The 22,958-nt window shown below is 41.6% G+C and overlaps 1 protein-coding gene across 1 annotated transcript in view; it reads left to right on the forward strand.

The window, feature by feature from the left end:
• Positions 1-22,958, forward strand: part of SRGAP1 (SLIT-ROBO Rho GTPase activating protein 1) — a 285,747-nt gene that overhangs the window by 124,223 nt on the left and 138,566 nt on the right. Inside the window, exons 2-3 of the mRNA XM_047066296.1 lie at positions 16,051-16,246; positions 20,848-21,010. Of these exons, the coding sequence (XP_046922252.1) occupies positions 16,051-16,246; positions 20,848-21,010 (359 nt within the window). The remainder of the gene's footprint in view (positions 1-16,050; positions 16,247-20,847; positions 21,011-22,958) is intronic.

A 22,958-nucleotide genomic window follows, 5' to 3' on the forward strand; every position in this document is an offset into this window, starting at 1 on the left:
CACCCCATGCGGGGCTCAATCTCCTAAACCTCCAGATCATGACCTGAGCTGAAATCAAGAGTCAGACGCTTAACTGACCAAGCCAGCCAGGTGCCTTCACATTTATTTCATTTTTCCACCTGCCCTCTTAGCTCAAATACCCCTCATTTTTCCTGTCTTATTTCTCTCCCTCTTCTCAATTCTTTTCTCCTTAAGCTGTTTCCCTTTATCCTTCTTCTGCTCCAACCTTCCCTCTTTTCCAAACTCAGTCTATCGGCTCATCATTTTTCACCTTCATCTTTTGATGACTTCTGCATCTTACATAAGACACAGGTATTAGAAAGTGGAGGAGGGACGGTATAGTATCCCCCAAACTGAGAAGGCACTTAGAGATAAGAAAACGAAGCAGGCCACTCCGCATAGTTGACACGGAGTTTTATTCAGGGTAACTTACTGATGGAGGATCGGGCAGACAACAGTCCAGCTGCACCGTGATTCTCTGCAAAGTCTGGACCTTAGTCCGCACAGTTTAGAGAGCAAGCAAGGGGTCATCTGGAAGGGCACCATAGTGAGATCAGAGTGTTCACATGCACCTCGAGCGTTTGTATACACCTAATTGACAGCTAACCTATAATCAGATCTTGCAGCACTACCACCTGTGCATCCGGAAGGGGAAAGACTATGTTCTCTCTCACAGATTCGAGGGAGGCCAAAACATGCCTCCTCCCATCCTGGCCCTGGTGAACATTTCTAAAGTGCGTATGGTAATCTCCAAGGGTCCTGGAACACGTACTTCCAAGGAAAGTCATCTAGCAAACATGAACAAGATGCAGGGCCAAAGAGAGAGTCACTGCTGTCAGCAACCCCACGACAGTGCTATTTAACAGAGTCAGATTTAACAGAGGAAGTACACAGTGTGGGTAGAGACCTGGGGAGCAAAGGTTCAAGTAAAAGGCAATGTCTAGATTGTGGATGCATAACATCGGGGGAGAGGTGGAGAGAAGCTCACTGGTGCTGAGGATTTGGAGGAAGGACAGCATTTCACAACAGTGCACTGGCCTATTCATCTATCTGATCATATTTAAAAATCAGTGTCTTCCAGATAAGAGTAGCTATGTAAAAGAGTGGACATGGCAGGGTGCCTGGGTGGCTCAGTTGGTTGAGCGACCGACTTCGGCTTTGGTCATGATCTCACAGTTTGTGGGTTCGAGCCCTGTGTCGGGCTCTGTGCTGACAGCTCGGAGCCTGGAGCCTGCTTCAGATTATATGTCTCCCTCCCTCTCTGCCCTTCCCCCATTTGTGCATGTGCTTGCGCACGCTCTCTCTCTCTCTCACAGAGATAAATAATCATTAAAAAATTTTGAGGGGATGGGGCGCCTGGGTGGCACAGTCGGTTAAGCGTCCGACTTCAGCCAGGTCACGATCTCGCGGTCCAGGAGTTCGAGCCCCGCGTCTGGCTCTGGGCTGATGGCTCAGAGCCTGGAGCCTGTTTCCGATTCTGTGTCTCCCTCTCTCTCTGCCCCTCCCCCGTTCATGCTCTGTCTCTCTCTGTCCCAAAAATAAATAAACGTTGAAAAAAAAAATTAAAAAAAAAAAAATTTTGAGGGGCGCCTGGGTGGCTCAGTTGGTTAAGCGTCCGACTTCAGCTCAGGTCACGGTCTCGCGGTCCGTGAGTTCGAGCCCCGCATCGGGTTCTGGGCTGATGGCTCAGAGCCTGGAGCCTGCTTCCCATTCTGTGTCTCCCTCTCTCTCTCTGCCCCTCCCCCATTCATGCTCTGTCTCTCTCTGTCTCAAAAATAAATAAACGTTAGGGGCACCTGGGTGGCTCAGTCGGTTAAGCGGCTGACTTTGGCTCAGGTCACGATCTCACGGTCCGTGAGATCGAGCCCCGCGTCCGGCTCTGTGCTGACTGCTCAGAGCTTGGAGCCTGTTTCAGATTCTGTGTCTCCCTCTCTCTCTGACCCTCCCCCATTCATGCTCTGTCTCTCTCTGTCTCAAAAATAAATAAATGTTAAAAAAAAAATTTTTTTTTAAATAAACGTTAAAAAAAATTTAAAAAAATTATTTTAAAAAAAGTGGACATGGCAGAGGTCATAAAGCTAATAGTGTATTTGAGATCTTATAAAGAGGTATAAGGTTAGAAGATGCTAGGATTTTTACATTAGTATTTCTGAACTGCTTTGTAGTGTGAAGATGAAATGATACAGTATCTTTTAAAAAGTGTACCTTTTCAAGGTAAATTATAAAATGGATGGGCCACAAAAGAGATAAAAAAGGTTAGAAGATAGGCATTTTGAATAATTTGTCATTTTAAGCTACTTTAATTTGAAAGTTATATCTAATTAAAGTGCAGTAGAAATGGGGCACCTGGGTGGCTCAGTCATTTCAGCATCTGACTCTTGATTTGGGCTCAGGTCATGATCTCGCAGTTCATGAGTTTGAGCCCCACATCAGGCCCCAGGCATGGACCCTGATTGGGATCCTCTCTTTCCCTCTTTTTTCTGCCCCTCCCCTGCTGATGCTTGGGTGCACATATACACACACACTGTCTCTCAAAATATAATAAACTTTTAAAAAGGTGAAGTAGAAGGCAACTCTGATCATATATGGTATTTATAAATCCTTCCATTCTGTATCCGTAGTCTATTGAATATAGTCGACGCTGTTCTCCCTTGTCTAAATTAGCATAAAATAATTTTAAGAAATCTGTTGTCAGTAATTTGGCAGGAGATGTCATTTTCCAGTAATTTCATCAGTTAGAACATCGTCCTACAGCTATCTTTTCTAAAAGTGAATAATCAGGGGCGCCTGGGTGGCGCAGTCGGTTAAGTGTCCAACTTCAGCCAGGTCACGATCTCGCGGTCCGTGAGTTCGAGCCCCGCATCAGGCTCTGGGCTGATGGCTCAGAGCCTGGAGCCTGTTTCCGATTCTGTGTCTCCCTCTCTCTCTGCCGCTCCCCCGTTCATGCTCTGTCTCTCTCTGTCCCAAAAATAAATAAAAAAAAAAACGTTGGAAAAAAAATAAAAGTGAATAATCAGCATTTGTTTCTAACTTATTCAACAAATTGAAACATTCGCTATAGTAAGTGAATAGGAACTGAATAAAAAAAAGCATCCCTTACCTTTTTAGAGTGTTTCCTTTAAAATTCCCCGAATAACTGGCCCAGCCCCTGCTTACCTTATCCCCCCGCAAAATGGAACAGACTGCAATCTGTGTAATGCCCTGGACTCTCCAGGTAGTCTTATGCCTGTGCTTTTGTCCATAATACCCTTCCCCTCGCTGCTCCCAGCTCAGCACTTGCCTGTTTATCTGCTAACTCTGGTGTCCCCTCAGAGCTCTCCCCAATTTCCCTGGGCACTTTGTTGTTCCTTCCTGTGTGTTTTCACAGCACTTTTCTCCTGCTTCCATTATAGGACTTAGTGCGCTGCATTGTAAATGATGATCGTTATAAAAATAACAGGTGCTTGTTTTCATGTCTGTAGACTTGGAGGTAGCCTGAGAGGCCCTGAGGGCACAAAGCAGTTTGGTTTATCTTAGTTTCCCCAGAGCTCAGCACCTGGCACACGCTTGGTTTGTCAGATGAGTAGTTAAAAGCATTTCTTTCCTCACTTGTTTGAGTGGACATTGTCGAGGTGAACATTGTTGAATTCAAGTTTTGCAGATTATGTGGGTAAAAGTTGGATATTTGTGCAGGACTAGAAATACTGTTTTGTAGAGTTTGGCTCCAATCTGAGGACAAAATAAAAGAATGTTATTTTTAATACATAGGTTGTCAATCAAATTGGACATTTTCTTTGGTACTTTGAAGAGATAAAATAATGAAGAAAATTAATGTTTCTGACGTTTTAACAAGCTGATGTTCAGTATTTGCTTAGGCCTGAAAAATCTTGAAAGATAAATATAAATAGATATGAATGTACATATTTTAATATGATCTCTTTTAAGGATTTTGTAGCCTAAACCCTCAAAGGCATTGATTCCATATTCCAGATCTGTGACTGTCAGTAAATGGAAAATGAATGTTGAGGCAGCATAAGTACTTGACCACGTTCTGCTTTCTTTTGTATCGGCTCCTGAACCAGAGTCGCAGTTCACTTTAGAGCCAGACGTTATTGGAGCTCTCACTTACTGAACTGTAGTTAAATCAAAGTAAGATGGAAATTTGCCAATAGCGATCCATTCAAAGTCTCTAATAGAGACCTAAAGATAACTAAGTGAAATGATTAGGGTTTCCTCTGTCATTTTCCTAGACTAAGGTATTGTCTGTAGTAGAAGTAGACGTAGAAAATATCTTTAATTGAGAGATGAGATGTGTAGAACACGACAGTCTGTGGATTTAACGGGAGTCTTTTTCCACCGTTGACCAAATAGAACATGGTTGATGGGAAAGACCTTGTAGGGCTGGATGCCAGAAGGACCACATGGAGCAAAGAAAGAAGGGGTAGTGATGGGACTGTGGGTTGTGGGGAGAGGGAAGTGGAAAACCATTTTATGATTTAGCAAAATGTGGGTCCTGGGTCCATATGTACATAACTAAGCCCTCTGATACCTTGTTATCTTTACTGAAGCAAATGTATATCAGAGATGGTTATTGAGCATCTATTATGTGTTGTATGGAAATTTAGAGACATGATATTTGTATTAAAGGGATTTATAATCTGTATAGTTCAAAGCTTTACAATAATTTTAACATAGTACCAATTTCTAACAATTTACAACTTAAAAACAATTAAAAAACAGCAATAGTTGACCTAAATACATGATTTCCCATAAAGCCACAACATTCAGAAAATACTAGGGAGTTAGTCACTTAGCTAGTTTTTATAAAATATTCGAATTTTGTGGGGAAGAGGAAGTTCTTTTGGCTTTCTTGATTTAAGTAAGTATGGAAATGTAATCATTGCTTTTCTAAACGATGCTAGATACTTGGCAGTTAAACTTTATTTGCTACATTAAGTTATATACATTATCCATATACATTCTTTCAGATTATCTAGAAGGCCAGGTCTGGATCACTTGGGCTTGCTTTGTTTGATTATATACTATGTGTAATTGTTTGAACGTTATCATTTTGTAGCATGCTGGACTTCAAGCTTTAGTACTTAATAATTGTAGACTTTGGACAAAATAACCTCTCTCTGCTTTGATATCCACATCTATGTAGTGGAGTCACTAAATAATAGGATTGTTGTCAGAATTAAATGAGCCAAACTGTATCAAGTACCTTTCACAGAATCAGGAATTTAGTAGGAATTCAGTATTCTCTCATATTTACCATGTAAATAGTAAATTGCTTGGGAGGTTAAACTGTGCACTTTAAAATTGTAATTACTGCAATAAAGAGAAGAGCCTTAATTTGAAAAAGCCTCAATTTGGTACGCCTGACTGGCTCAGAGCATGCAACCTCATCTTGGGGTTGTGAGTTCGAGCCCCACGTTGAGTGTAGAGATTAGTTTAAAATCTTGAAAAAAGAAAAGAAAAAGCCTCAATTTGCAAGTGATTCAGTACAAAAGATTAAACTACTTTAAATGTTTTTCATTCTTAAAAGTTACTCCACAAAAATGTAGGCTTTTCTATTTACTCCATGAGGCTTCATGTTGAATTATATCAGGGAAGAAAGTCAACGTTTAGAAAATGCCTTGAACCTTTGAAAGATCACCAACACAGGCCATTCCAAAATGTAAATCCTTGTGCTTTCTACAGACCAGTGTTTTCCACACATGGTCTTTTTCTGGTAGTAAAAATCAATCTAATACTGGCTGAAATGTCCTTGCTTAATTATGGAGAAGTTAATTAAATCTTACCTCTTCTGCATTCCAAATACAGGCACGATAGTGAATCATTTAGATCTGTACTTCCTTAAACTGGTGTTTCTTGCAGTGTATTAAACAGCAATAATTGATCACCTTAATTTACTGCCTTTTATCCTGGCTAGCTGGCTTTCATCTGGGGGGAAAAAAGGTGCAAATTTGTTTTCCATACTTCACCTGAAGATGTTATGTAGGCCAAAATACAATGTTTAGCTTTCAAAAGCTATGAAAATGGGTGCTTTTGTACTAAGCTTTTATTCTAAAATGATACTGACATTAATGTCCTTTCAAATGGAGATGTTGTGATGAAAACTTAAGAATGTAGATAGGGCCTCTCTTTAAGTGTCAGAAATGTTGTGAAATTGACTTTACTTTTATATGCAAAACAATGAGGCATAACTGTACTGAGAGGAGTTTCTTACCTTGTTTTATTCCAAAAGGTTTTATCATAATTCTACTCCCCTCAAATTATTCTAACCATCTCTAGAGTTCTAGGATCAGGCCATGGTTTTCAGCTTAGAATGGAAGCAACCTGATGTCATATATGTCTGTGCTATTTAATTTGCTTAAATTGTTGGTGATATCCTAATTTAAAAATAGGAAAAAGGGGCGCCTGGATAGTGTAGTCAGTTAAGCATCTGACTCTTGATTTCAGCTCAGATCATGATCTCACAGTTCATGAATTCAAGCCCCGCTTTGGGCTCCCCCCTGACAATGCAGAACCTGCCTGAGATTTTCCTTCTCTCCCTCCCTCTCTGCCCCTTTCCTGCTCATGCTCTCTCTCAAACTAAATAAACTTAAAAAAAGAAAATAAGTTGAGGCACCTGGGTGGCTCAGTCGGTTGAGCGTCCAACTTCGGCTCTGGTCATGATCTCACAGTTCACAAGTTCGAGCCCCGCGTCGGGCTCTGGACTGATGGCTCAGAGCCTGGAGCCTGCTTCCTATTCTGTGTCCCCTCCTCTCTCTGCCCCTCCTCTGTTCATGCTCTGTCTCTCTCTGTCTCCCAAAAATAAATAAATGTAATAAGTAAATAAAAATAGGAAGTAGAAAAAGACTAGGTTTGGTCCAGCCACCCTAAACCTCCTTCCCTAGAACCTAACTCTTCTGGGCCACGATATCAAAAATAACATTTTTAGTTCAAGGAACTGTGTTTCCATCCCCCCAATTTGCACAGCCTTCCAAATTCTGCATATTCTTTAAAGGCAGTGCAGGCCAGTGCCTGCCCTCTAAAGGGATCACTGATGATAACCCGTTAGTCCATGAGCTTTCCTTTTCTGAAAGTCCTTTAGCCCTGTGTAGTCAGCATGATCAAATCTAGAACTTTTTTTATTTTTCATTACATATTTTTATGATATGATACAGTGTTTTACAAGATGAGAAAGTCTTTTCTCTTTAAAGCCTTTCATCGTCTTTGAAAGGGGGGATATAACATCTATAATTAGTAACCATTTTGCAGTTGAGGAAAGGTGAGTTCCAAGAGATAGTTACTCCTCCAAGGTCACACTTCTCACTGCAACTAGTGTCTTGCTACTCTGTATTCTATCCTATATTTGCTTTATGCTTAAGTTTTGTCTTCTCATCAAGCCTGCTAATTCTTCAAAAGCCTTTTCTGATGAGACCTCCACATTTCAGTTTCTACTTATGAGAAACCTGGTTGCTAATTTACTCATATCCTACAGGAGCTTTGGCCATATATGGCCAGTATATACCAGTATATGCTCATATACATGAACAGTATTTCTTTAAAAATTTTTTTAATGTTTATTTTTGAGAGAAGAGACAGAGCATGAGCAGGGGACAGAGAGAGAAGGAAACACAGAATATGAAGCAGGCTCTAGGCTCTGAGCTGTCAGCACAGAGCCCAACACAGGGCTTGAACCCACAAACCACGAGATCGTGACCTGAGCCGAAGACGGACGCTTAACCGACTGAGCTATCCAGGTGCCCTGAACCATATTTTTAATTTTAGATTTTTTAATAGTCGTTTTGAAAAGTGGAAAGAGGGGCGCCTGGGTGGCGCAGTGGGTTAAGCGTCTGACTTCAACCAGGTCACGATCTCGCGGTCCGTGAGTTCGAGCCCCGCCTCGGGCTCTGGGCTGATGGCTCAGAGCCTGGAGCCTGTTTCCGATTCTGTGTCTCCTTCTCTCTCTGCCCCTCGCCCGTTCATGCTCTGTCTCTCTCTGTCCCAAAAATAAATAAACGTTGAAAAAAAAAATTAAAAAAAAAAGTGGAAAGAAACATGAACAGGTGAAGTTAATTTTAATAATGTCTTTTCTGTAACCCAATGTCTAAATTTTTAAACTTCAACATTCGTAGTTACCAGTGACGTTTTACATTCTTTCTTTTTTCATACTGAGATTTTGAAATCTGGGATTCCTGGGAGCTCAGTTGGTTGAGTGTCTGACTCTTGATTTTGGCTCAGGTCATGATCCCAGGGCCGTGGGATCAAGCCCTGGGTTGGGCTCCACATGGAGCGTGGAGCCTGCTTGGGACTTTTCTCTCTCCCTCTGCCCCTCCCCCTCTAACACACACACACATGTGCAAGCTGTCTCTGGAAAAAAAAAAATCTTGCCTCTATTTTACACTTACAGCACATCTCAGTTTGGGCTAGCCACATTGGAAGGGCTTAGTGTGACTAATGGCTACCTCTCAGGCAGCATAGCTCAAAAGGTTCTCTACAATGTGTTTGAAAATCAGCTTCTCCTTTCTGATAACAGATTAAATGGAAATTCTCATTAGTTCCACACCAGATGACAGAAATGAGGGATTCATAACCGATTAAAATAATAGGCTTAGGGGAGAACGTGGATACCATTCAACCTTGTGAGTGTTTTATTGTTGTTAGTTCGTTTTGCCCAGAAATTCATAGTTCAGACAGGGAACCATGCGGTTTACAAAGCCAGCTCTTATTTCGCGAAGTGTAGGATGCTTAGCGTTTCACTTATTTAGTTATTTGTGTGGTTTTTCTGGAATGCACGTCTGATTATGTATCTTCCTTGTTCAGAATTGTTGAGTTCTTCTTCACTTGTGTCTCCTGGAGTTGCCCACTGGAAAGATTCACCTGGGCACATAATTAAAGTCCCCTCCATTCCAGGTCCTGCCAGACCGACAAGATAAAAATAGCCAGCTGAGCTCAGGGGACTGGACATGGTATTTTTAGTAAGCACCCCGAGTGGTTCTTGTCTTGCAACCAGTTTGGGAAACTGGCTATTAAGATATATAAAATCTTACTTCTTGTAAGTCAGATTCTTCTTACTTCTTGTAAGTAAGCCACAGGGCTGCCCTAGGAACCTAACTGGACCCCCCCAGCCATCCTGGGTTGGGTTGCCGCAGCAGAGAGGCCCTGCGTGTGCGTGTGCTAGTCCTTGGGCCCGGAGGACCCTTCCCTCTGCCCATGTCAACACGCTGCCAAGTCAACCTCGGGATCACCTCCTCAGGGCCCACCCCTTTGCCCAACCATGGAAACTTGTGCACACCTCCCCTTACTCCTTGACATTCCTACGTTAAGGCCCTAAAGGTCAGCAGCTCTCACCATGTGCATTGCCTGTCTTCTCACAGGAGGGGGCTCCTGACTTTCAGTCTGTTACTTGTAGCCCCTGAAGGAGCCTTGCCCACGGGAATAGTCAGTGACCGTAACGAGGGCCTGCTGATGCGAGTCGTAGCATCTTCACCTGTTTCGTGGTGGTTTGCAGGCGGTGGTGTGCCTGGCATTCCCATCTTCCCATTTAATCCTCACCGGTCTCTGGAGGTGGGACTGTTGTTTCACAAGGTGAAATTTGAGAGGTTAAGTGACTTGCCCCACGTCCAATGACTTGTGATTGATAATGCCGTAACTCCAGTCTGGGTCCGTGTTGATGTCACCTAATTTCCTTGCAAAGCGTAAGAGAAGCATAGGTCTTAGATTCAGGTTTCTGGTGAAATGGAGAAGTGACCTTTGTTTACTTTTGTGGGTTTTTCTTTTTTGCTCCAAATTTCTAACTAAACAACATATTTCACCCAAGTTTGCAGCTGGTGTTTAATCAGCAGCTGCAAGGTTGTATGGATACTCACATGAACAGCGAGCCCGTGAGCAATCGACAGAACCTGTCAGAGTCCCATTGAGTTCTCTGAGACGTTCCAACTGCTCTCCCCTATCATTTGGGGGAAATACCTTATATCCATTGGGTGAAGGTACTGATAAAGCCTAACAGCCTTATTATCATAAGGAAAATCTGAGCAAACAAGACTATGAAAAAATTGAGATGGTTTGTGATAACTTAGAAATGTTGCTGGACGATTATGAGTGTTACACCCCATCCATCAATTCTGTGCACTAACTCTAGTCATTTAGTAACATACCAGAGAAGCAAGCCAGTCTCATAGACTCAGTCTTTCCACGAAATAGGCATCAGCCTGTGGTCTCACACAAATTTATTTTAAGAATTAGGACTTCCTTTTTAGCAGAGCAATAGGAAGAAATGCCTCTGTTTCCTCCTTTCCTAGTCAATTCCATTTTATTTAGTATTAGCGTATTTTTATAGCTTAGAGGAACTATTTCAGTTCTTTTTATAAATTAATTGAGTAGTTTGAAAGCACACTTTTCTGTGTCTTGTTGTTGGATTATTAATGTTGGTTCCTTCTGTGGTAATGCTCTGGCAGGACAGAAGTGAAATAAGAGTCGTTTTTTAAAACACAGCAAACGTTAGCCTTGTGAAAATGGCCATTATTATTATTTAGGAGGTCCTGACCCAGATTTAAATAATGACTGCTTAGAGCCTCCTCAGAGGTGGCATTTTTCTGCCTAAAAAAGATTGCAGTGTTTCATGCAGTTGTTGGGCAGTCATGGTAATAAGCCCCTCCTAATGTTGTTAGGTAAATCTTTTCTATACCGTTAGAAATTACAGCAATTAATAAGGTACCAGTGATCCTAGCCAGTTAGTTCATTTACTGTTCTGGCTTATAGAAGATGAAGTAAAAATACTGAAGCAAGAGCCACCATGAAAACATCATTTTAAAGTGGTTGCCCTTATGTTGTCAGATTTGATTAACTACCAGAAAGTACTAGACATGGAAATACGAGGATTTATTTTGTTGCTATTACTATTATCATCATTCTTAGAAATGTCTCGGCAACTGAAATTTCATGAAATTGTGATGCAATGGTTTATCTTTCTCTTTTAAGTTTATTTATTTATTTTGAGATACAGCAAGAGCATGAGCCGGGGAGAGAGGGAGGGAGAGGGAGAGGGGGAAGAAGGAGGGGAGGGAGGGGGAGAAGGAGAGAGAGGGAGAGAGAGGGAGAAGGGCAAAAAGGGGGGAGGGAGAGGGGGAGAGAAGTAGGGAGAGGGAGAGTGGGAGAGAAAAAGAATCTTAAGCAGGCTCCACACTCATCACAGAGCCTGTTAGGGGGCTCAGTCCCACAACCCTGGGATCATGACCTGAGCCGAAATCAAGACTTGGACACTCAACTGGCTCAGCCCACCCAGGCGTCCCTGTCTTTTTTTATATAACAGCTATAAATCACCCATCATTTAACTCACCCACTAAATGTGTACAATTCACTGTTTTTCAGTACGTTCACAGCTTTGTAACCATCACCACAGTCACTTTTAGAACATTTTCATCGTCCCAAAAAGAAACCCGCATACCCCTTAGCAATCCCCTCCCATTTCTCCCAACTCCTCCAGCCGTAGTAACAACTCATCTGCTTTCTATGCATTACTCTGTTCTGGACATGTCATAATGCAGTTTCCCTTCATGACTAGTTTCATTCACTAAGGTTGTATTTTCAAGGCTCATCTATGTTGTAGCGTGAATCGCTACTCCATTCCTTTGTATGGCTGAGTAACCTTCTATACCTAGACCATATTTTGTTCATCTGTTCAGCTGATGGACATGTAGGTTGTTCCACTTTTCAGCTATTATAAACATTTGTATATAAGTTTTTGTGTTCCCATTTTTTCTTGGGTATGTACCTAGGCAGGAGTGGGTTTGCTACATGTGTGTTAACTCTGTGTTTAACCTTAGGAGGACCTGCCAGATTGTTTTCCAAAGTAGCTGTGTGTTTTGCATTCCTTCCAGCAGTGAATGAGGGTTCTGTTTTCTCCACATCCTTGTCAACACTTATTATCTGTCTTTTTTATTATAACTATCCAAGCAGGCATGAAGTGGTGTTTGCCTCTTCTTGACAGCTGATGATGTTGAGCCACTTTTCATCTGCTGCTGGCCATTCGTAGATCATCTGTGGAGAAAATGTTTGTTGAGATCCTTTGCCCATTTTAAAGATTGGATTACTTGTGTTTTTATGAACGACTTGTAAGAGTTCTTTATTCTAGATACAGGTTCCTTCTTAGATACATAATTTGCAAATATTTCTCCATTCTATGTGTTGTCCTCCCACTTTCTTAGCGGTTATAGCTGTATACCTTGTAATGTACGTATCCTTCCGGGCATTTATGTCTTGTAGGCTCTTCCATCGTCTGGGTCAGCTCCTCTTTCCATAGCTTCCTGGTGCGTTTCTCCATTATAGCAGAGAGCATAGTGTGTTCATACTGTCAACTTAGGATCTGTATTTCCTACTGGAATGAGTTGTGTCTTAGAAATCCTCCTAACTCCAGTTAGACCCTGCCTAACACAAAATAGGAGCTTGATGAACTAAATTAAAATGGAGCTTGAATCTCAAAAAAAAAAAAAAAAAAAAAAAAAAAAAAAGGATCCAGATCAATACTAATATAAAAAAAACTAATAGAAGGGGTTCTGAAAGATTGTCTTTAAAGCATCTGCAGATGGGTAGGAAGCTGTAATCCCTCCTACAGAAATAAGACTCAAACTTTCTCTAGAAATCAGTCTTTAATGTGATACTTTCACTGGTTCCAGCCCTAATGATTCTTTGGTACCTCCAATGACAGCTACATCCTATAGCCACCGGTGGTCCCATTGCAAGGATTGATATGGTATGGGACACAGTGCATCACTGGCTTCTTTGATATGTTCTGAGCAGTGGACCAAAATGTATAGGACTATTTTATTCATTTATTTAAAATTCTTTTAAATTCATCAGTGCCATGTAATGTTAGATCACATCTAGTGAGGTCACGTGAATAAAGCCATACCACATGTACTGGGAAGTGACCTACTCCAACATTGTGCTACACTGTGGCTCGGGTATGGTGTAAGGAACCCAAAGGTTTTCCCTTTCTAATAAGACATGTCTTATGGTAGTACTTGTATATGATCTTTTTTTGTGATCTTTTCCTCATTTGTCTCCACCTTGTCTAAAGTAAAGAGGTAACCAAACAAATTCTCCTCCAGATTTTAGAGCTTATTTTATTTTCTCAAAACCATACCCTAGGTTCTGTCCCTTCACATTTTCCTTATTGAAAATGCTGCTAGTGTCCTGTTTTGAAGGGGAAATTACTGATGATACGAAATAACTGTTACTCCCAGCAAAAAGAGGATGAGGTTTTTAACTGTTTAAATACAGTCCTCCTTCTCTCTTGATTTTAAACCCTGAAAGAAGCAAGCAAGAGAAAAATCTAAGAATGGGGCTGAAGAAGGAACCCCTGAGAATATTTGTGTAGTTCTCTTGAGATCTGTACTCTCAGCCACTTTTCTTTCTTTTTATTTGGCACCAAAGCAGCTTAAAGGGGGGGGGGGGATCCCTAGTTGACAGCCTAAGACGATTGATTTATTTTCTCTTAGCACAGCAAGATGTGCTAAAATTACCAAATCTTAAAAAGGCTTACTGAGATTCCTGAATGAGAAATCCCCCCACCCTTGATTTCTTTTTTCTTCACGAGACAAAAATAGTTCTATATTTGTGGGGGAAAGAGCTTGGCAGACACAGTGATTATAATACTGTATTGAAAAACACTTACTTTGATTGACTAAAAAAAAGATGCTGTTCATGGTAGTTAAAAGCCTGTGATAATGTTTTCACTCTGGTGTTCACCACACTTCTGTGAGATTAATAACAGGATCCTGCAATCTAGAGGTGGAGAAACCAAGGAAGGACACTTAAGAAATGCTTCCTGTGGGACACCTGGGTAGCCTAGTCGGTTAAGCATCAGACTCTTGATTTCAGCTCAGGTCATGGTCTCACAGTTTGTGAGTTCAAGCCCTGTGTCAGGCTCTGTGCTGATGGTGTAGAGCCTTCTTGGGATTCCCTCCCTCCCTCTCTCTGCTTTCTCTCTCATAATAAAAAAGAAACTTAAAAAAAGAAAAAAAGAAATGCTTCCTGTGCTTTCCCAGTCCTCCCCCTAAAGCCTTGTTGCCTAGAACATGACATTATTGAGGGCCTTGTTTCATAGTTATTGTATCTTTTTTGCCAGGATAAAGTATTTAATCTCCTTAAACCTCAGTTTCTTCTTTGTAAAATGAGGATAATATTCATACCTACTTTAATAGGGTGTATAATAGTGTTTGATTATTGTTAGCCATTATTGAATTGAGCAAGTTTCCTGACTCCCATTCAGAACTTGACCGGCCTGCTGATTAAACTTGAGCTTGATTAAACATGGCCAAATGTATGTACACATATTGGGAGCTCAGTTTCTCGCTGTTGAAGAAAGATAAATTAGAAAGGGATTGAGGAGGTGTTATTTGGACATTTCTTTCTTTGTTTCTTTTTCTCTTTCTTTCTTTCTTTCTTTCTTTCTTTCTTTCTTCCCTTTCTTCCCTTTCTTCCCTTTCTTCCCTTTCTTCTCTTTTCTTTTCTTTCTTTTCTTTCTTTCTTTCTTTCTTGTAATCTCTACACCCAGTGTGTGGCTCAGACTCACAACCCCATGATCAAGAGCTGCATGCTCCGCCAACTGAGCCAGCCAGGCGCCCCGGACATATCCTACTACATTTATCTTTCCCAAAGAGAGGGCTTTTAGGGAATACTCACTGACTCTGGGAAAGATGAAATAAAGTTTTCCAGTATGAGTTTTCTTGTCTGGAGGTTAGCACTGGGTCTCTCAGACAAAAGCAAGTCAGAGTTATTGCTGTATCTCATTTTCCAAAACACACAGGTTCCTTTGTTACAGTCATTTACCTATAGTTTTGCATGACACACGTTTGCTTTTGTGTGTGTGGTTTATTTCCCCTAAATCAGTAAAAGACTAACCTTCACCTTCCTAATGTATTCAAAATCATCAAAGGATTCTTTTCAGGATTATATGTGTCAATAGAACTGTTAGTTTGAACAATGTGTAAAAACTGAAGGCCAAGCGAAGAGCCTTTGATGTTGGAACAGAATAATAAAGTGGAATCTGAGGATCCCATTTATGAACGGATTATTTGAATATAGAAAGAAATTATTTTTAGGCAGGGCATCCCTATAAACCCAGAAGCTGTGAGTTTCACAAACTAGAAATTCATGCACTAAATAAAAATTACCAGATGACAGTGTATGTGTCTACCAACTGGCACATATGTGGTGGTTCAGAAGTCTGGAAGGAATGATGCTCACATCTTTGCCATTCAAACTTGAAAGGGATAGTTGAGGTAAAGTGCTGTCAAAAAAATTACACTGTACTTAGCTACCCAAAGATGTCACAAGTTACGAATTGTTGTCTTAAAAGCCTTAATTTATTTGCCCTCATGACTCCATGCATGTTTGTGGCATTGCAGATGTAACCCATATTTGCACCCTCGTTTATTACATTCTTTCCTGGGACTTGGCTCATTGTTTTAAAGGGTCAACAGACACGATCTCGCCGTCCGTGAGTTCGAGCCCCGCTTCAGGCTCTGGGCTGATGGCTCAGAGCCTGGAGCCTGTTTCCGATTCTGTGTCTCCCTCTCTCTCTGCCCCTCCCCCGTTCATGCTTTGTCTCTCTCTGTCCCAAAAATAAATAAACGTTGAAAAAAAAAATTAAAAAAAAAAAAAAAGGGTCAACAGATTATGTAAAGAACCGATCTGGGGGCGCCTGGGTGGCGCAGTCGGTTAAGTGTCCGACTTCAGCCAGGTCACGATCTCACGGTCCGTGAGTTTGAGCCCCGCGTCGGGCTCTGGGCTGATGGCTCAGAGCCTGGAGCCTGTTGCCGATTCATTGTCTCCCTCTCTCTCTGCCCCTCCCCCATTCATGCTCTGTCTCTCTGTCCCAAAAGTAAATAAACGTTGAAAAAAAAAAAATTAAAAAAAAAAAAAAAAAAAAAAAAGAACCGATCTGGACCCAGCAGTCTCCTAAAGGTCCGATACAGAGCTAAACATAAAATAGGATTTGTTACTTTTGTCTTGCACGTACCTGCACACCTCAGTAGTTTTCACAAAATCGCCAAATGGATTCTCTTCTTTCCTTAGAAATCCGAGCTCAGCTGGTAGAACAGCAAAAATGCCTGGAGCAGCAAACAGAGATGCGAGTTCAGCTTCTCCAGGACCTGCAGGATTTCTTCCGGAAAAAAGCTGAAATTGAGACGGAATATTCTCGGAACTTAGAGAAGTTAGCTGAAAGGTTCATGGCAAAAACAAGAAGCACCAAGGATCATCAGCAGTACAAGTAAGAGAGACTTGACTCAAATGCATTTTTCCAAGGTGATAGCCTACCATCTTACCACTTTTCTTGGTTTTGGAATGTTCCATCTTTGGTGGATAAGCTGTTGATTGGCATATCCCCACGGATGAAAGCAACTCTCCGCATTTATAATTTGTGGGCACCAGTGTATCGCATTTTTAAAGTATTCTCTTGACATTTTTTTCTTTGCAGTAAATATATATTTGTGGGTAACTTTACATATAGGAAGAAAAGGTGTGTGTTTATAAAATTCCTGCTTACAGAAGAGTGGGAGTTGGTCTCTACCCCAGGAAGATACTTAAGCGGGCACATTTACAACGGCTGCTTCTTCAAGCAAAGACCTCAAGATTTCTGTAGTGATTTTGTATGAAAATAAGCAATAAGGGCTGCTTACGTTTAGCTCCCCACGCCTCAGTCGCGTTTGTGATCACTACAGTTGAGACTGACTTAAAGGAAGCGTTTTTAGTAAACTGCTTAGGACCAAGTGTAATTAAACCTTGAATTAATTGTACTTCATTTGTTTAAAAAATACCTACAGATTTTATGATAATGAAACTTACTCTGTAATTTAGCTGCTAGAGACAGAGAAAGACCAGTAGGCAACTTTACGAGAGTATATAAGTACTGCGACAGTGTAAGTGCAGGATGCCATGGACAGACCTGATGGAAATCCATTTATAGTGGAGGTGGGGAAGGGAAGGCCAAAGAAAGATCCTGGCAGAAGTGATATGTAAGTGAAGACATGCAGGACTAGTTGGCAAATCGAGGGGACCAGAGCAAGGTGTTCCAGGCAAGGGGAACATCCTGTATCAGGGAGCAGAAGGGAAGGGGGCGTGTAGGGCAGTTTTGTGGAACAGGAGGAGTCCAGTGGGAGTGAGTAGTGAGGTGGTGAGCTCTGTGGCTACAGGTGTAAATTTCACCAGCTCCAGGAGGCCTGTAGGTCACACTGGACAGTTTGAACTTTGTCCTGAGTGCATGAGAAGCATTTGGAGAGTTTTAGTTAGAAGGGTGAACCAACTCAGACCTCATTTTTAAATGATGACTAAGACCACGGATAGAACTGTGGACTGGAAGAAGCCATCATAGAGGGAGGGAGACCACGTAGGGGGCGCTCACAGTAATGGCGTGAGCTAGCAATGCGGCAGGGAGAAAGAAATAGGCTTTTGTCTCGGCGATATTTAAAACGGAGCACAGTCTGTCTTTCCTGGAAAAATAGTAGACTAGGCAATCTGAAAAGTATTTCTGCTGTAAAACTCCCAGAAATGCTGATTAAAATATAATGGGCATCACTGTAAATGTGTAACTGAACTCATAGGGAAGGGAGGGAAATTTCCAGGGGCCAAAAAAGGAAGAGGGGACTGTAAACTCAAGGGAACAGTTATAGCTGCCCTTAAGTCCCATGTGGGGCAGAGGATGAAGCATGTGCAAGGTAAAGAGGTGGAATGGAAGACCTCCCATCACCAACCCTATCGTATTGCCCCCAGCCTAAAATCCAGACCAGCAGAACTGTCTCTGTACATTGGTGAAACAGAAAATCTCCTATCCCCTTGCAGAAACACGGAGTGCAGTCTGCTCAGGCTGAGCTCCAGACTAGAGGGGGATGTAGAGAAGCCTCTCTTTGTCTTCACTGTTGGCTTTGCAGCACAATCTTGATAGGGAATGCTTTTATTTTTTTAATTTTTTTAATAGTTTTCATGGCTAACCTCTAGTGTTGGCCCAGTGTAGAAATAAATCTTAGGATTCCCAGGGTGGACAAATGTCAAATGTACTTGACCGAGACTAGAGTTGGAAAGGAGGCTGGAGCCAGTACTGAATTCACATGTATAGTAACTGTCCCTTTGTAAAGTGATTACAAATAAGAAGACAGCCCATTCATCCATTCAGTAAATATTTTTGAATGTCTTCTGTGTTCCGCACTTGGTAATCGGTTGTGAACTGAAAACCTGTATGGGCCCATGCGCCTCAGTCTGATCTCTTAGTGGTTCAGCTGCCCCTTTTTTCTTTCTCTTGGTTTGTTCAGATGGTTTTTTGTCAAGAGGTAAACAGTGTGGAATTTTCTTTGACTTGAGCTTATTGAATTTGGGACTGAAGATAAGTCTGCAGAAGGGCCAAACCAGGAGTAGGAAGAAAATCAAAGACAGACTTTATGAAAGCCTTGGACAGACCTGGTTTGAATACTGGCTTTCCTATGTGACTTGGGTCAAGTTGTTTAACCTTTCTGAGCCTTGGCTTCCTAACTTGTGAAATGAGATTTTATGAACATTAAATGAGAAACATGACGAAGTCCTTGATGTGATTGATAGCTCTCATGAGTTATGCACTCAGTGTCCCTTCTCCTCCTCACCAAACAAATGTTAAATCTTTGGCAGTTCTCAGCTTTGGGATGCTCATTATGTAGAACAGCCCTTCACTTAAATTTACCACTGACAGATGACCAAGGCTTAGATCAGCCTTCTTGAACTCAAAGACTCTGATACTAGTTATGGTCTTCAGAAAATCAGCATGCCTCACTAAGCTTCACCTCTCTCACTGATAGAGTGGATACAAAGGATTTCTGCCTTAAATTGTAGTGGTAAGGATTACGTAGAGTTAATGTGTATAAAATCTTTAGACCAGCCGCTAGATAAAAATAGCTAACTTTGTATAGCACTTACTATGGATCTGAGGCATTATAGTAAGCATTAAAAGCTATATATTAACGAAATCATCCCCATAATAATCTTACAAGTACTGTTATTTTACCCACTCTACAAATGAAGTTACAGAGGCGTAAAGAAGTTTAGATAATTTGGCCAAGATCACATAGCTAGTAAGTAGTTCTGGGACTTGAACTTGGACAGTATAGATCCATATTCGATGCTCTTGTGTAGTATTGCTTATAGGAGGTGCTCAGTAAAGGACAGCTGCTATTATTGTTATTGTATATTATTGTCACTATTAAGGCAATAATATATGTTTATTCAGCGAGTGAAATAACATTTATTTAATGCTTACCTGGGCAGGGCACTCAGGATGCAAAAATGTAGGAAACGTTCTCAAAGTAGGAAATGTTCTCAGAGAATTTATGGGTTACTTCAGCATAAAGGATATACATAAAAGTTAATGTATTAATGTAACATATATCTCTTAGGCTGACTAGATAGAGAATGTCAGTAGAAGGGCTCCTGTTGTCTGCCATAGAAGCAATGCCCCTTGCTTGATGGCTTTGATTTAAAAAAAAAAAAAAAAAAAAAAAAAAAAGGTTCTCTAGGTTGGGGGTGTAATTCTAGTGTGACAGGAGGCTTTTCTAGTTGATACCAACGCTAGGGCCCTAGAACAGAGGATTTTCCCCCTACAACTGTTCCTACTTCCGTCTGAGACTTCCCCTTCCTTCCAGAGAGGATTTTGATTTGATTCAGTGTCAAATCTTGAATTGGAGGAACTTGGAGGCGGAAAGAGTTGACTTTATGATTTCTTTCCTAATTTAATGAATATTCAGAGTCGTAAGTGAGTGTGAATAAGATAACATGCCCATTACAAATGGCACCAGTGCCCCTGAGTGGGATAAGCATTCTTGTGCCTTTTTTGTCATTTTTCAGTTAGACTTAAAGAAAAGCATTGTCCTTTTTTTCAAGGCCAGTTGGTTACTGTTTTGTTTGGAGGTTTCCTTTAAGATTTTTTTTACAAGTCATATTTTGTGGTTTATGGTCACGTTTAGCTTTATTCTCTAGAATAAAACAAGGTGTAGTTACAAATCTGAACTAGTTTAATGACAGGTCACAAGGCAGTAAACCTCTTGGTTCTGTTCATGGGCCTTCAGACAATGCTATAAAGCTGTGATTCCCAGGAACACTTCTTGGGAAGCTGGAGTTTATAGATCAGGGATTAATAACTAATCCTCAAACGTATGTCCCATGGAAAGCGTACCTAGCCAGCTCTCTTTTCCAGCAGCAGACTGAACATTCAAGGCAGACTTTGTAAGCAGTGGCAAACCACAGTCTGTCTGTGAGACAGTAGTCAATAGATTTTTATGTAAATATCAACTACTTTCTTCAATGGGGTGTTTAAGGCTGAAAGCCTGCCTGAGTACTGTGTGTATTAGGGTCCCTGGCCCTTGTCAGGAGTGTGGGTTTTGACTGGTGTTCTGGTCCAAGGTTTTCTTTCCAAGCCTAGGCAATTGCTGGCTTTCTGCCATCACGGCCTGGAAGGCTGATACGCTAGCTCTTGAGTAGCCGCTATGAGCAATGCCCGGAGTAGGAAGAATAGCGACAATACCCATCTGTCGGGGCTCCTGGTTTGCCTTGCTGACTTCCCTCAGCTGGTTGGGGCAGCTTTGAAATTGATGGTAATTCTGTTTTTCTTTTTTTTTTTCTTTTTTTTAATGTTTATTTATTTTTTTGAGACAGAGACAGAGCATGAACGGGGGAGGGTCAGAGAGAGGGAGACACAGAATGTGAAGCAGGCTCCAGGCTCTGAGCTGTCAGCACAGAGCCCGATGCGGGGCTCGAACTCACGGACCGTGAGATCATGACCTGAGCCGAAGTCGGACGCCCAACCGACTGAGCCACCCAGGCGCCCCAATAATTCTGTTTTTCTTCACTTCTCAGGAAAGACCAGAACTTGTTGTCTCCAGTGAACTGCTGGTATTTGCTTCTGAACCAAGTGAGAAGAGAAAGCAAGGACCACGCCACTCTGAGTGACATCTATCTGAACAACGTGATTATGCGATTCATGCAGATAAGTGAGGATTCCACCAGGATGTTTAAAAAGGTACATTCCGTCACTCCTGCCGTAATGTGCTTTCTCGTGAGCGCGACTGAGAAGGAGTCTAGTGTCTTCATTACTTCATGGTACTCTGTTAAGTTTTAGCTACAAAAATAAAAGAAAATTTTAAAGACACTGAACCAAAAGTTTAACCTGAGCAGGCCTGCTCGTCGAGTTGTAAATCACCGAATCTGTGACCTGCACAATGTGAGCAAAATTTTGAAATGAGATGTACGTGCAGACTGTAAACTGTACCTCTGTCCTTAGGAACGCATCGCCTGCAGTTAGGAAAAAATAGACCAGAAAGGACAAGCCTTCAATTCTGTGTTTTGGGCTCACACATGATCAGACACTTGTGAAGAACAAGATAACCAGATGTGCTGCTCTCTTGGAAAAATGTTACTGTGATTTTTTTTTTTTTTTCTTGCTCTCACCAGACTAGCAGCCGAGGCTGTGAGAGGGTGACAATGAAGAAAATTCCGCTGGGCACAAAAAATTCAGTCTCTTACCTGCCAGAGAGCTTCCTCCTTCCCAAATCCATTTTAAAAATAGGAGCTGGGCTTTTAAACCTTCTTATCGTTGTTACTACTCTCAGCCAGCTCTCGGTAATTTTATTTTTGTTGAGAACAATAACAAAATTGGACCATATCCTGTGTAGAGAACGCAGCTACTCTCCCAATGAGAGTAGCTTTTAGTGTTTATATTTATAGGACATCGGTTCTCCCCACCTCTCCTCAGCTTTGTGCTAGTGGTATTTGATGCCTATACCAATATCGGTACTCTATTCGGCAAGCAAGTATTAGTTTCAGAAAGTGGGGGAAAAGAACCCCCTTGTAGATTAATGACATATTTATGTTTCAAAGGGACCCTTGAAAACAAAGATGTAGTGTTAGGCAGACCAGCTGGAAAACCTCTTAGCCATGTTTGATGTATCCACATTAGGTTCTATTTCTGACCTAGAAATGGAATTTAGCAGACCCCGGGTCCTCTTCTGCTCTGTGAAATAGGGGGAAGAAAATGTTTCAAACAAAGGAGGATCTTAAAAAAATCTTGGAAGAACATATTAAGAGAACAGGGAGAGAAATACCCGATGTGTCTTAAAAAAAAAAAAAAATAGAGATCTGAAAAATAGTTTAGATGGAGCCATGAAAGTAAAATAATTTTCTCAGATGTCAGCCGTTTCAGCCAAGGCCTCATTTAGTTCACTGGGTTGTTGTTGTTCTGTTTTGTTTTGGTTTTGGTTTGGTTTTTTTGAGGATCTTCTCTGGGGAGGAGATGGTGTTAGGTCTTGGAAAGGCTGCATAGAGGAAGAAAAAACAGTCCTCCTGCTCAAGAAGGTCCCATTCTATCCAGATTTAGATGGTGCTGTATGATGTTTCCAGTCACAGGAAGGCTGGCAAACATTCAGCTAGGGTGTCTGGGGCCAGCACCCCAGCTGAATTCATTTATCTGTCTATTTGACAAAATATCTTTAAAAGGCCTAAGGAAGCAGAGTTAAAAGACACATCCCTGCCTGCGTGGAACTCATTACAGTAATTAACAGTCACCCCGCTAGAGGGACGCACAACCTGCTGTGAGAGCTTGAAGCTGGAGATCTTCACCTTACTGGGGGGTCAGGAAATTCTCCACAGAGGAGGGAGTACTTGGAGTGAGACCTGCTGGGGAAGGAGGTGTCCATCGAGCAGGCAAAGACAGCTGTCCCACGGAAAGCCGTCACGTGACACGTTCAAGAAAGAGTTCGATGTCACTGGGCCGGGTTGTAGGTAACTGTTAACCGTCGTCACTATTACAGGTATCCAGTGCTGCCTTTCTCAACCAAATGTAGCACACTACCCACCCCACCTTTCCATGCATATTATTACTAGAGAAAGAAAGTGCAAGAGGCAGAGAGCAAAAGGGAGAGATTGGAACTTACTGAGAAGCCAGATCAGCCCGCTGCGACACATTTGTCAGC

The sequence above is a fragment of the Lynx rufus genome, unplaced genomic scaffold (assembly GCF_022079265.1).
Source record: "Lynx rufus isolate CCGP_SWC_20201006 ecotype Redwood Valley unplaced genomic scaffold, mLynRuf1.p SCAF_7, whole genome shotgun sequence".
NCBI lineage: Eukaryota > Metazoa > Chordata > Mammalia > Carnivora > Felidae > Lynx > Lynx rufus.